Genomic DNA, 12,734 nt, shown 5'->3' with positions numbered 1-12,734 from the left:
TTGAGGGGAAAACTCCAGTACACGGGGCGTACCAAGGGAGTACGTGGAGCGTACTAATGCGAGAGGGGTTACGTCATGCGTAATGGAGCGTACACTTAGCGTACTGCAGATATGGGATCGGGGTGCGAGACCTCGTACGTTGGGCGTACGAGGCAAATGATGAAACCCTAATTTTTAGGGATGTACCCTATATAAACATTATGTTAGTCCCTTTGGTTCATTTCTAAGCTAGCCTCCATACTCTAAAAACCCTAGATCGATCCTTTTAGCCACTTGGTGGTGTTCTTGAGCTCTTAGAAGGTTTTTGGTGCACATTTTTCCCTTGGGAAGGAAAAAAGAGAAGCTTGAAGTTGTTTGGCTTGGTGGAGAGACTTTGGATCCATGATCATCATATTGTAGGGAAGCTTTATGAGGTATCAAGTTTGCATCTTGGATCGTGTATGATTAGATCTCTTCATGACTAGTTTATTATGATTTTGGTCTCCTTTTTGGGTTATGGATGAGTTAGGTTGTTTGAAGGTTCATCCTTTTAGATCTGAGTTTGTTTTGGTATCCTCGAGCATAAAGGTGCAAGCTTTATGTGTATTTTGGTATCATGCATGCATTAAGACAACCATTAAGTCCCTTTTAAGCTTAAGAGCTTCTTTTAGCCATATGTGAACGTAAAGTTGGCAACTTTACGTGGTATTCCAGCTCAAGGAAGTCAGATTTGTGTTTTGGAGCTATGCCTTATTGGATTAAGTGAAAAATCAAGTTTGGGCTGAAGAGGGTGAGTACGTTGGGCGTACAAGCAGGTATGTCACACCCCCGAACTAGACGGCGAAAACGTCTGGGGGCTTGTGCGTGACTTCATCTTTGTAGTATCATCACATAGTATATAATTGAAACATAACATCATCATCATCATACATGTAATATAACAACGTACATAGTTTACATCGAGTATTGTGTTTAAATATTAAATGCCAAAATAATATAAGTATGATGAAACAAAATATAACAACACATCCATTAGTTTGTTCAACTCAACTTGCTTCAACGGTTTCCTAAGAATACAAGTTAATTTAAAAATGTCAACATAAAAATGTTGGTGAGTTCATGAACATGTTTGAGAAAATGATTTGTACAACTTTGTAATCACAAGAAAATCCTATATTTTCTTAAAATGGTTTAGTATGTTTGTGTCAGATCTTGTATTAATGCATGTGTGTTTTTGTTTAATGGAATGCCAAGAGTAAATGAAGATAATATAAAGAGAATGCCCCCAGACAACCCTATGTTGCCTGTAAAAGAGAATGCTGGTATATCAACCCCCGAGATTGAGTACTGGCGCGAGTATGTTCCCGAGTAATCCATAGAGAAAAGAGAATGGTCTCTTGTAAATTTCATAATGTTAATTCCTCTAAGTGAGTCGTTATAATCATACTAGATAATGACAAGTTCGTATGTCTTAGCGTTTATGAACGCCGACAGAAAATAGAATAAGGTTTTTGTCACCCTAAAACAGTGTAGTCTAACTGTAGCGAACAACTCAGGACCTATCAAGCATATAGATGAGCCACTAAGGCCCAATAACCTGAGAATGGTAAAAATTAGTCCGTTTGTTATTATTTTGCTAGTATTAACTCAATTATTTACTAAAATAGCATAAAAGGTCTATTTTTTGTAAAAATGATATTCTTTGCCTATTAAGCCAAAAATTTACAATTAAGGCCCAATTTTAGTAAAAATAACATTTTTAACTCACTTTTGTCAAAAATATCATTTTTGGCTTGATTTTTGTGAAAATATACATCTTCGACCCATTATAAAAAATTTCATCTTTTTGCCCCAAATTTTCATAATTTCACAACTTTGACCCTTTTTTATCAAAAATTTACATTTTTGGCACAACTTTCTTGAAAATGACAATTAAGCCCACACAAGATCAAAAATTGTAATTTTTGGGCCTAAAACTGTGAGAGGCCCAAATAAGGCCCATTTATGAAAATATTCACATTTTTGGTCCCTATAAGGTCTCAAATGTCGAGATTAGCCATGTTTAGCAAAAAATTTCTTTTGAACCCCTTACTAGCCGTGAGTTACATAAATAACCCATACTTTGTCATTTTGCCGATTTCGGCCCCTTTTATGAAGTTTTTCTTTGATCCAAGTAACCTAAATGTATTTTAAACCTTTTTCTTGCAAGGTAAGTTGAAATAAGTGTTATGTTATACCAATATCATCATCTTTTAGAAGATCTTTAAGTTCATGAAGTTTACAACACATAAACACACACACACACACACATATATATATATATATATATATAACTAAAGAAAACACACAAAATCATGCATGCACACATAGATCTACACAAAACAAATTGTATTCTCCCCCAAAACAAAGTAAAAATCGAAAATAGGGAGTACAAACTCACTTTGCTCTAAAGTTCTCGGTTTTTGGTGAGGAAATGAGGAGATCACGGCCCTATATGTGTTCTTGAGGAGATTTTCGAGCTCTAAGATGTTCTAAGAGCATAGATAATGAAATTATGTGGGTTAAGAAGATATTTTTGGTGTAAACTTGAGGTTAAAACTATAGAGTCAAACAAAAACTTACCAAGAGCGATGATCTTTGATGGAGGGGGAATGTTCTTTGTGCTAGAGAGGAAAAAAAGTGAGAGAATCTTGAGTTTGAAGATGAAAAGTGATGGTGGTGATGAAGTGTAACACCCCGTTTTAAATAGAATAATTAAATGGTTAGTGGGGTGTTGGTTCTGGGGTGCCAAATGATATACTCTAAATCAAGGAGCAAATTAAGGATGTAAACGATTCGATCCGAGCCGACACTAATCTAGTTAGACTCGTTTGAAGTTATAGAAGCTCGAGCTCAGGCTCGAGCCCGTTTGAGCATGGGGTGTGAAGCTTGGGATTGGCTTTTGCAACATATAAAAAGCTCGGGGATTGGCATGTTAAGACTCGTTTATTTGTGAAGCCTAAATGACCGCAACTCAGATCGAGATCGGGTTGTTAGTAACATAGTTAAAGTTCTTTAAGGAGCTCAATTTATGAAGTTGAAAATCACACAAAAAATACGCATTAAGCTTAAAACATACTTTATATTTAAGATTTGTAAAAGTCATATATGATTATATTAATATCTGTGACATCCCCAATTTCACGGCCATAAAAGACCGATTTGTTTATGCTTGTTTTTAAAATCAGAGTAATCTTTTAAAGAAAACAGTTGCGGAATTTGTTCCCAAAACAAAACGTGATAATAATTTATCGAAGCATTTCTTTAAAGAAATGTATTTTCATTAAATAACAAGAGCTCGAGATGTCATGTTCCGATACAGACCAAAAGCATAAACATTAAAAATAGAGTTTACAACAATCATTTATAACTACTGATCTATAATCCAAAATCTCTTGTCAAGTCCACCAACTTATACTATTGTGTCATTACCTGTAATGCAAAGAAAACTGAGTGGGTCAGGCTTGGGAGCCTGGTGAGCATATAGGGTTTTCAACCCACAATAATATAATTATTATATTCAACCATCAAACAATCAACCAAATTAACCATACCCATTATCTTCTTTATTTCTTAGGATTTTACCCTCAGAATTCAACTACCCGCCATTCATTCATTCCTAAGGATTGACCTAAGCAATTGTCACAAAATCTATTACTACATAAGGCGCATCTACCAACATCATCCTTTAAGCACCTCTGTCAGGATTACGTCATACACTATGAGGCGCGATTGCTAGGTTTATGGCATTCTCTTTTGGGCGCATCTGTCGACATTATCCTATAAGCGCATCTGCCAAGATTATCCTATAAGCGCATCTGCTAGTATTAGGACATTCTCTATTTTGTGCATCTACCAATATTATTCTTAAGCGCATCTGCTAGTATTATGACATTCTCTACTTGGTGCATCTACCAATATGATTCTTTAAGCATCTTACATACCTCGTCATTTACCTCATCATTTTATCACATACCAACTATATCATCTACCCATGTTCTACCTAACATATTAGTAGATATAAAATACATGTATGATTTAACTCATTTAAAAACCATATAAAACATCCATTCCACACTTATATCAAATAAACAATAGTATATAAACACATAACACGCATTTCAAAGCAAATACTTCATATTTATGTGTTAGAAGAAACTAACCACACACTCACACGTATAAACAACAATATATATATATATATATATATATATATATATATATATATATAGATATGTGTGTGTGTGTAAGATGAAAGTGACCACACACTCACTTGATCAGAAGATAATCGGACAACACTACGGCTTGTAGAAGTAGTATTATTCGGTAGATTTGGAAGATCTTCACAAAAATTCGCTTCTCGCAAGCAGAGCTTCGGCTCGGAAACTTTAATTCTCGGGATCTTCGGGGCTTCGGGACTTGCTTTGCGTCTCGGGGTTGATGCCGGGGCTTCGGGATATTTCTTGCACGAAAAACGATGCAAAAACGCGAGAGAAAGAAAGAAAATGAGCAAAGAAACTCGGCAACCTCAACTTCCTTTTATAGGGGCTGGAACCCTTCGATTACGCTGGGCGTAATCTTAGGTACGCTGGGCGTAACCCGGATAAGGCCGGTGACTCCCCCCTTTGGATAATATCCGAATTTATGTTTAAATTAAATACTTTAATTATTTAATAAACTTCACAAATTCATATATTCCTCATACGAGCTCCGTTTTCGACGTTCTTTATATCCCCACGTAGATGAGACTACGATCTACAACTTTCGTTAGACTCCGTCAGCTAATTTTGAATTTATTTTTATTATGTTATTTTAGTAGGTTGGGACAGGAAAACTCTGTTATAAATTAATAACGTCTTCATGCGACGTATGTTTTCGTCTGTCTTTTCACCGTTGCACTACCATCAACAAGATCTTCAATTCTCGTTTAGATTTTTTCGGCTAAAAACTGCTCGATTTCAAATCGAGTATTGGGGTTGCACACCGCTAAGTCGAAACTTAGAAAAATCATAACTTCCTCATATGAAGTCAGATTAGGACATTCTTTTTATGCACGCTCATAGTTTAACGAACTCTATGACTTTCGTTTAGATCACTAAGGCTAAATATCACTCTAACGTAAATTCACTTTTTACATCATTCAGCGTCGTACCGGTTCTGTCGCGAAACTTCGACATGTCATAACTTCTTCGTTATAACTCGGATTTTGGCGTTCTTTATATGTACAGAATCCTTGTAACATATATTACATATTAGTTAAGATTATTCCTTTAAAATAATCTTCCATCAAAAAATCATTTTTGACGCTTAACGTCTCTAAATTGACTAGCCCTGATCTACGGGCGTTACAATATCCGGTTGTATTCAATTCATACATATACCCCAAAATATAAATTAGAAACCAAAATCACTTAAATATATAAGTAACATGAATACTCTTAGACGAAACTTACAAATATCAACTAGAAACCAACACCACCAAACTATATTACTAACATGATAACGATAGTTCACTTGTAAAACTAAAATATTAAGAAGTAACTAACATGTCCAACTTCAAAATCATAATACCAATATATCACCAAATCCTCCATTTGAAAATGTATATGCATTAAAATAGTGATGCTTAGTAGATGATTAAAAATCTATAAGTTAACAAATGGGTATGGTATTATACTGTCGCCTATGTTGATTTCATAGCAGGTTGTACAACTTTAGTAGTAATTTCTTCCTTACTAAGCTTTACATATTGGGCTGATATCCAAATGTCGTCTATATGTTGTTGTAGTGCCAGACCTAACTTTAGTCAAGTGCTTCCAATGAACACATTCAAGTTTTACCTTGCCATCAGGAAGAGTCACTTCAACAAATTCCTTCCATACTACAAAGGTCCTCTGTCCAATATGTCGATCTACCTCACCATCGAGGTTAATGCCTTAATGTGCATCTTGCAGGGCCATCGAGGTTAATGCCATAAATATAGAGACAACATCAATAAAAATAGATAAAATAAACATCGAAAAAAAAAACAAATCTAACTTGGGTGTTAAACAAAGACGTGCAGCTAGGGGCGGAGCTTTAACATTTGATTTGGGGGGGGGGGAAGCAGTGGCGGAGTCAGGATCAAAGTAAAGGGGTATCCCAATTTTTTTAGGGTAACCCAACTTTTTTCCCGGGGTGATTGGGTTTCCCCGGTACGGTTTCAGTTTTAAACCCAAATCTTATCGAATCCTTAGCTAACCTCAAGTCTTGTTATATAAACATGAAGTTGAAGTATATTTTGATACTTGAATAGATGTGGGATTCAAAGTAGATATCAAATAAAGCATGAGGATAACATGTTTATATAATAGAAAAAAATGACTGAGTTTACATGTGTTTAGCGATGTGGGATAGAATAGCTGGGAAAATAAAACAAAAGTAAACAAAGAATATGTAAGAAGCAAGAATTGATCTTGAAACCTTTACTTCAATAAGTCAACACCTTAACCAGCAGACCAACTATTTGTTTGTGTTTATAAGTGGAGGGATGCGTATATATACACTATACCGATTTTTTTTTGAGGGATACATAAACAAAAATTACACTACCAAAATTTTTTGAGGGGTATCTCGGGTTACCCCGGGATCCCCTTGGATCCGCCCTTGGCCGGAAGTATAATATGTATAAAAATCGGTAAACAGGGGGGTATGGCCAAAATTTGTATATTTTTAGGCCTAATATGTACAAAATTAAAATAGAAAGGCTATATATAACAAAAAAATCAGGGGGGCCACAGCCACCCCTTGCCCCTATAAAGCTCCGCCCTTGCGTCCAGCATACGAACAAAATGGAGAGTGGAGTATGATCGTTAGTGAGAGAAAGAGAAGTATCTATTAGGGTAAAATAAGATTATTGTAAAAACCACATTATACGACAAAACCCAAGCCCAAGAGTACTCATGTAACTTTAGTATGGTAATTATTAATTAACAATAATATATAAAATAAAGTTGTAGAATTTATATTATACAAAAGTCCGTTAAGGCTCGCGAGCTTAAACAAGCTCTTATTTGAAGGCTTAAGATCGGCTCGTTAACTAACTAAACTTTATTCTAGACTTGAACTTGGGCTTGGACTCGTTAAAGCTCGGCTCGTTTCGAGCATTTATCGATCCGAGCTCGACTAACTCACGACTAGCTCGACTCATTTACATTCCTAAAGAAAATGGACCAAATTTGTAATTATCCAATGTTTTCTACCAAATCTGTAATGTATTTTTTAATCAAACTGTCTATCTACTAATTATTTAAGTAATTATCTTCTTATAAAAAGCTCAAACAAATAAGAATATATCAAAAACGATATCTACGATCCGATCTTTATCCGATTTCGATTATTAAAAGCCAGCTATGAACACCGCACGGTCGACATACTCTCCTTTTTATTTTAAGTCGACTCCCTCACTGTCTCTTTCAACGGCGTATAAAAGGGAAATCATATACTGCTGTTGAAAACATTCACTCGAATCTTGGAGCTTTTTCACTAAAATATAGGAGAAGATGAATAATCTGTTTCGAAGAGCGTCATCACAGGTCAGGCCCTCTTATTAGTTGTTCCTCCCATTCATGCACGCAATCGGAATCGTAATCGGAATCGGAATCGGAATCGGAATCAGTTTATTACACGAATTAAAATCGAATATATGCCTTATTGAACTATACATGGTCCTTGTTAAAATTAGTATACTGCTATCGCTATTACTGATCTGATATCGGCTAGGGCTGATATTCTCCATCCTTCTAGGACTAGAGGATATGTTTTCAGATGATTAAGAGCTAATTAGTTATGTTAATTATAAAATTTGTTGGATACCGTTTCTACTGTGGTAGAAGATAAGGAGATTTGATTGTGGTCCAGTTACCTAAGTAAAGATAGGCAATTACGATATGGATAATTGAAATTCTAGAAACGAGTATAAGGAATGGAGCATAAGATTCATGTCTGGAGCACCTTACCCTTTTATGATCTGCTGATTTTGTTGTCCTTTTTCAAATGAATGATACACAATATTCCTTTGAATGCAACTTAATCTAATTATGATTATCTTACTCAAATTTCTTTAATAAAAGGTTTTTTTTAGCTAAAAATATGTTTTCAGAATAAAATATATTAGAAATCTTATGCACAAACTTTTTTTTCATGTATAGATTTGTTCATACACAAAAAATGTTGGAGGTTCTAGAAGTGTCCTGGTGAGGTGGACTAGTACAGAAGCTGTACAAACTGCTGATTCTGCAGTTGATCATAAGGGGTATTATGTTATAACAATGCATCTTTAACACTATGCTTCAAAATATTGCATTTTCTTTAAAAAAAAAGTTATTTTTTCTATTCCAATATCAGGTATAAGGGACATGACATGTTGGCTCCTTTCACTGCTGGATGGCAGACTGATGATTTGCATCCCTTGATAATACACAAGTCTGAGGTAAAGAAGATTATTAACATTTAAAACTATTGGAATTTTGTATATTCTATATATAATATACCTATTGTGAAAAAGGTTTGATTCTTGTTATGATAGGGTTCATATGTGTATGACATCAATGGAAAAAAGTATCTTGATTCTCTTGCTGGTTTATGGTGCACAGCTTTAGGTATACACAAAACCCTTTTATAGATTAAACATTTTCCGAAAAATATTTATTTTTTATATTTCTTTTTGAAACATTTAGGGGGGAGTGAATCAAGGCTTGTTGATGCTGCAACCAAGCAGCTCAATACTTTACCTTTCTACCACTCCTTTTGGAATCGTACCACAAAACCCTCTCTGGTATTTCGAAAGTTAATTATTTATTAAAGTGGATTAATTTGAGTATATTAAAAGTTAAATCTGCTTTCTTTTTTGTATTATATTTAGGATCTTGCAAAAGAGCTTCTTGAAATGTTTACAGCAAGTAAAATGAAGAAAGTCTTTTTCACAAACAGTGGCTCTGAAGCTAATGACACTCAGGTTTGCTTATGGTGTGTATAAGTTGATTCATAATTTTATAAATTTTTACTTCTCTCAACAATTTTATATTTTTTTTAGGTGAAACTTGTATGGTATTATAACAATGCACTTGGAAGGCCAAACAAGAAGAAATTCATTGCTAGATCTAAATCGTAATATTATTTCTCAAATTTTTTATCATATGCTTCTATTTCTTCCAAAAAGATTCATTTTTTTTTTTTTTTAATTTAATTTTATGTATTTTACAGATACCATGGGTCAACTCTCATATCCGCTAGTCTTTCTGGGTAATCTTCTTCTATATTCTACTAAATATTTAAAATCTTTATTTTTTATTCTTATCAATTTTTTTATTATTTTAAAGTCTTCCAGCATTGCATCAGAAATTTGATCTGCCTACTCCATTTGTTTTGCATACTGATTGTCCCCATTATTGGAGATACCATCTTCCAGGTTTTTCTTTTTCTATAAATTTATAATTTCATTTACTTTTTTTTTTTTTTATCTACTTAATCATTTATGAGTTGGATAAATTAAATATAGGTGAAACAGAGGATCAGTTTTCCACAAGATTAGCAACCAATTTGGAAAATTTAATTCTCAAAGAGGGACCAGAAACGGTAATTTGAAAAGATATATCTGTTACTCAAATATCATTGGTGGTTATTTTTAATGATATCACATTTTATTTTAAAATTATTATTTATATTTTTATTATTTCAGATTGCTGCATTTATTGCAGAACCAGTAATGGGAGCAGGAGGTGTGATACCTCCACCTGAAGGTTATTTTGAGAAGGTTGGATTTGTATAAATTTACAGATTTGCCCCTGTGTTATAGTTAATGTAAGCAATGACTCACTCTCACATGTGTTATATATCTTTTTAACCATTTTGCAGGTCCAGGCTGTTGTTAAAAAATATGATATTTTATTCATAGCTGATGAGGTAAAGTGGTAATTTTTAAATTTTTTAACTTTATATTTTTATTTTGTTGAGTTGTAATAAGTAATAACATTTTGCAATTGTAATTTACAGGTAATCTGTGCATTTGGAAGAATTGGAACTATGTTTGGATGTGATAAATACAAGATTAAACCTGATCTTGTCTCCATAGCAAAGGTATAATCATAATCACTAAAACATTATATAAATAAAAACAATTAAAATTAGATACAATAAAAAAAGCCAAAAAATTTCAGGCTCTTTCCTCTGCATATATGCCTATTGGAGCTGTTCTTGTTAGCTCAGAAGTTTCAGATGTCATATTGTCACAAAGCAATAAACTCGGTAAAATCCAAAACCTTATTCCATCGGAATCGGTGATTCCCATCATTGTCTGGAATTACATTTTCCAACGTTTTTATATTCCTTAGGTGTACTTTCTCATGGATTCACCTATTCCGGACATCCTGTAGCTTGTGCTGTTGCTTTAGAAGCCCTCAAAATTTACCAGTACTTTCTTACTTCACATCTTCAAAACAATAATAATAATTATTATTATTATCATACAATAAATGTTTCTCACATTTTCAGGGAGAGAAACATTGTTGATACAGTAAATAAGGTGGCACCAAAGTTTCAAGAGGGTTTAAAATCCTTTTCCTCAAGTCCTATAATTGGAGAGGTATTCATTATATATTATTTTTGTGATTATAAAATGTAGAGAAAATACAAATGTTTTTATTAATTTTGTAGATAAGGGGAACGGGATTAATTTTGGCGACAGAATTTGCGGATAATAAATCACGCGACACTCCCTTTCCTCCTGAATGGGGTAAGAATGTTTAGTTTAGTTTTTCTAATGTTAATAAATTACTATTGAATCCCTTACAATGTTATGTAATGTTGTTAATGTTTGGATTTACTAGGGGTAGGTGCGTACTTTGGAGCAGAGTGTCAGAAACATGGGATGTTAGTACGTATTTCAGGTGACATCATCATGATGTCACCACCATTTATAATTACATCTGGTGAAGTTGACGAGGTATATAAATGATTAAATGATGTTTAAAAAAATATCTGAGAAAATGACAGATAGCTGACAATTGATTGTTGACTTGTTGCAGTTGATAAGCATATATGGGAAAGCATTAAAGGCAACTGAAATGAAGGTGGAAGAACTGAAAAAATCTCAGCAATGAGCGCTACTTGACAATGATGAAAAGGGTAGTATTTTGGTATAGGGAAAAACAATAAGCAAAAGATTTACGTCGTTAAATGGATATTATATTATATTATATTATATTATAATAATATATATATATACTTTTGATGGTGTATATGTGCATGTAATTAGGAAACGACATTTGTTAGGAAAAAAATTATTTGACAAGTAAAAACATTTTTATGGCTCTTTATTTGTTTGATTATCGTATAGTATGTCAGGTTCAAATTGCCTTTTATAATCGTAATAGTGATGTCCTAAATAAACAGATGTGATGACTGGTGTAATATAGTTATTGGTGGTTAAAACTCTTATGCTAATGTTTTATATATTCTTATTATTTCAATGGATGCATATTTTGGTGTAATACCGAAAAGTTATAGTGGTGTTTTCATGGATTTGGGTGTGTTGATAGATAAAGTTGATTCTCACTTGGAATATATTTGGACGATACTGAGTGATGTTTGAAATTTTGGTAAGATTGTTGCATATAGTAAATATATAAAAATGTAGTGGATGTAAGGATTTGTAATTTGTCTAAAATATCCAAGCTAATTTCTCAATTCATGCTTCAAATTTCTATATCAAAGTTAGGGCGTGTTCAACACGGAGTTCTAGCGTTTCACAAAATGTTCCGTTTTGAACTGAAAGTCTCGTTCGACACTATAAGCTTCTAGCGTTTAGTTAAATAAAACGCTACAAATTACAAGCTATCCGCTAACAGTTAATTTTGTCGAACGCGCCCTTAGACTTTGGAAGCCTATTGAGTAAACTCGGAATTGACTTTTAAATGAAATTGGACAACGGTAATAACCCAACTCCAAAAAATACTTTTAAAACCACTTAATATTTACAAGATGTATATGGGGATAAGAAGCATTAATAATATTAATCAATTCAAAATCAAACTAAAATATGCAATACACATGTTTCTATGTTTAACTCAAATTCTCTACACTCAACGAAGTCTTTTTTTTTTCTTTCTAAAGGTCCGATGGTCCAATGACATGAATAATATAGTAGTATCAAATCCAAAACCAATTTAGAGGCCTGATAAAAAATGACTACATTTTGAAAACATGCGTCTCACACGAATCCATTAAATGAGTATGCAAAGTTCATCTCTTAAAATTTTATCTTACATGGTAACTTATACCAAAAAGTGGTAATGAATACTAAAAACCATGTAACTTATACCAAAAAGTGGTAATGAATACTAAAAACGAGATTAAATCCCAAAGATGTTCAAGAATCACTCAAGTCAACCCATCCTAAGTGATATGCATATATAGGGTGCCTAAACCATTTTCCACGTCGAGTTCAACATTTCTCCAAGTGAAATAATCTTTAAAAATAGATTATATGCATGCAACAAGTTGCATGTAATAGCCATTTAGCATTCAAGAGTATTATTCTATAGAAATAAATCAAACATATTACAAATGACTAGGATAAGGACATGTATTATTGGTATTTAATCACCTTTACACTTCAAGCTTCTTATAACCACCTTACTCCACCCAAAATGTTGTATAAACACTTTCTAACTACCTAT

General features: G+C 33.4%; 1 protein-coding gene across 1 annotated transcript; it reads left to right on the top strand.

Moving 5' to 3' along the window:
- The first annotated feature begins 7,425 nt into the window (after positions 1–7,425).
- Positions 7,426–11,368, top strand: LOC145031552 (gamma aminobutyrate transaminase 1, mitochondrial-like). Its single transcript, XM_078980132.1, has 19 exons — positions 7,426–7,592; positions 8,208–8,311; positions 8,404–8,488; positions 8,585–8,657; positions 8,736–8,833; positions 8,921–9,013; positions 9,092–9,165; positions 9,262–9,300; positions 9,378–9,466; positions 9,557–9,633; positions 9,737–9,811; positions 9,913–9,960; positions 10,051–10,134; positions 10,215–10,302; positions 10,389–10,467; positions 10,549–10,639; positions 10,711–10,789; positions 10,884–10,999; positions 11,082–11,368. The coding sequence occupies exons 1-19, from the start codon at positions 7,560–7,562 to the stop codon at positions 11,154–11,156; spliced, it is 1,500 nt and encodes a 499-aa protein (XP_078836258.1). The 5' UTR covers positions 7,426–7,559; the 3' UTR covers positions 11,157–11,368.
- Positions 11,369–12,734: the final 1,366 nt, after the last annotated feature.

This window comes from Lactuca saligna, chromosome 2, assembly GCF_052625555.1.
Source record: "Lactuca saligna cultivar CGN05327 chromosome 2, ASM5262555v1, whole genome shotgun sequence".
NCBI lineage: Eukaryota > Viridiplantae > Streptophyta > Magnoliopsida > Asterales > Asteraceae > Lactuca > Lactuca saligna.
Note: the sequence above shows the minus strand (reverse complement) of the source record. Positions and strands in the feature narration are given on the sequence as shown.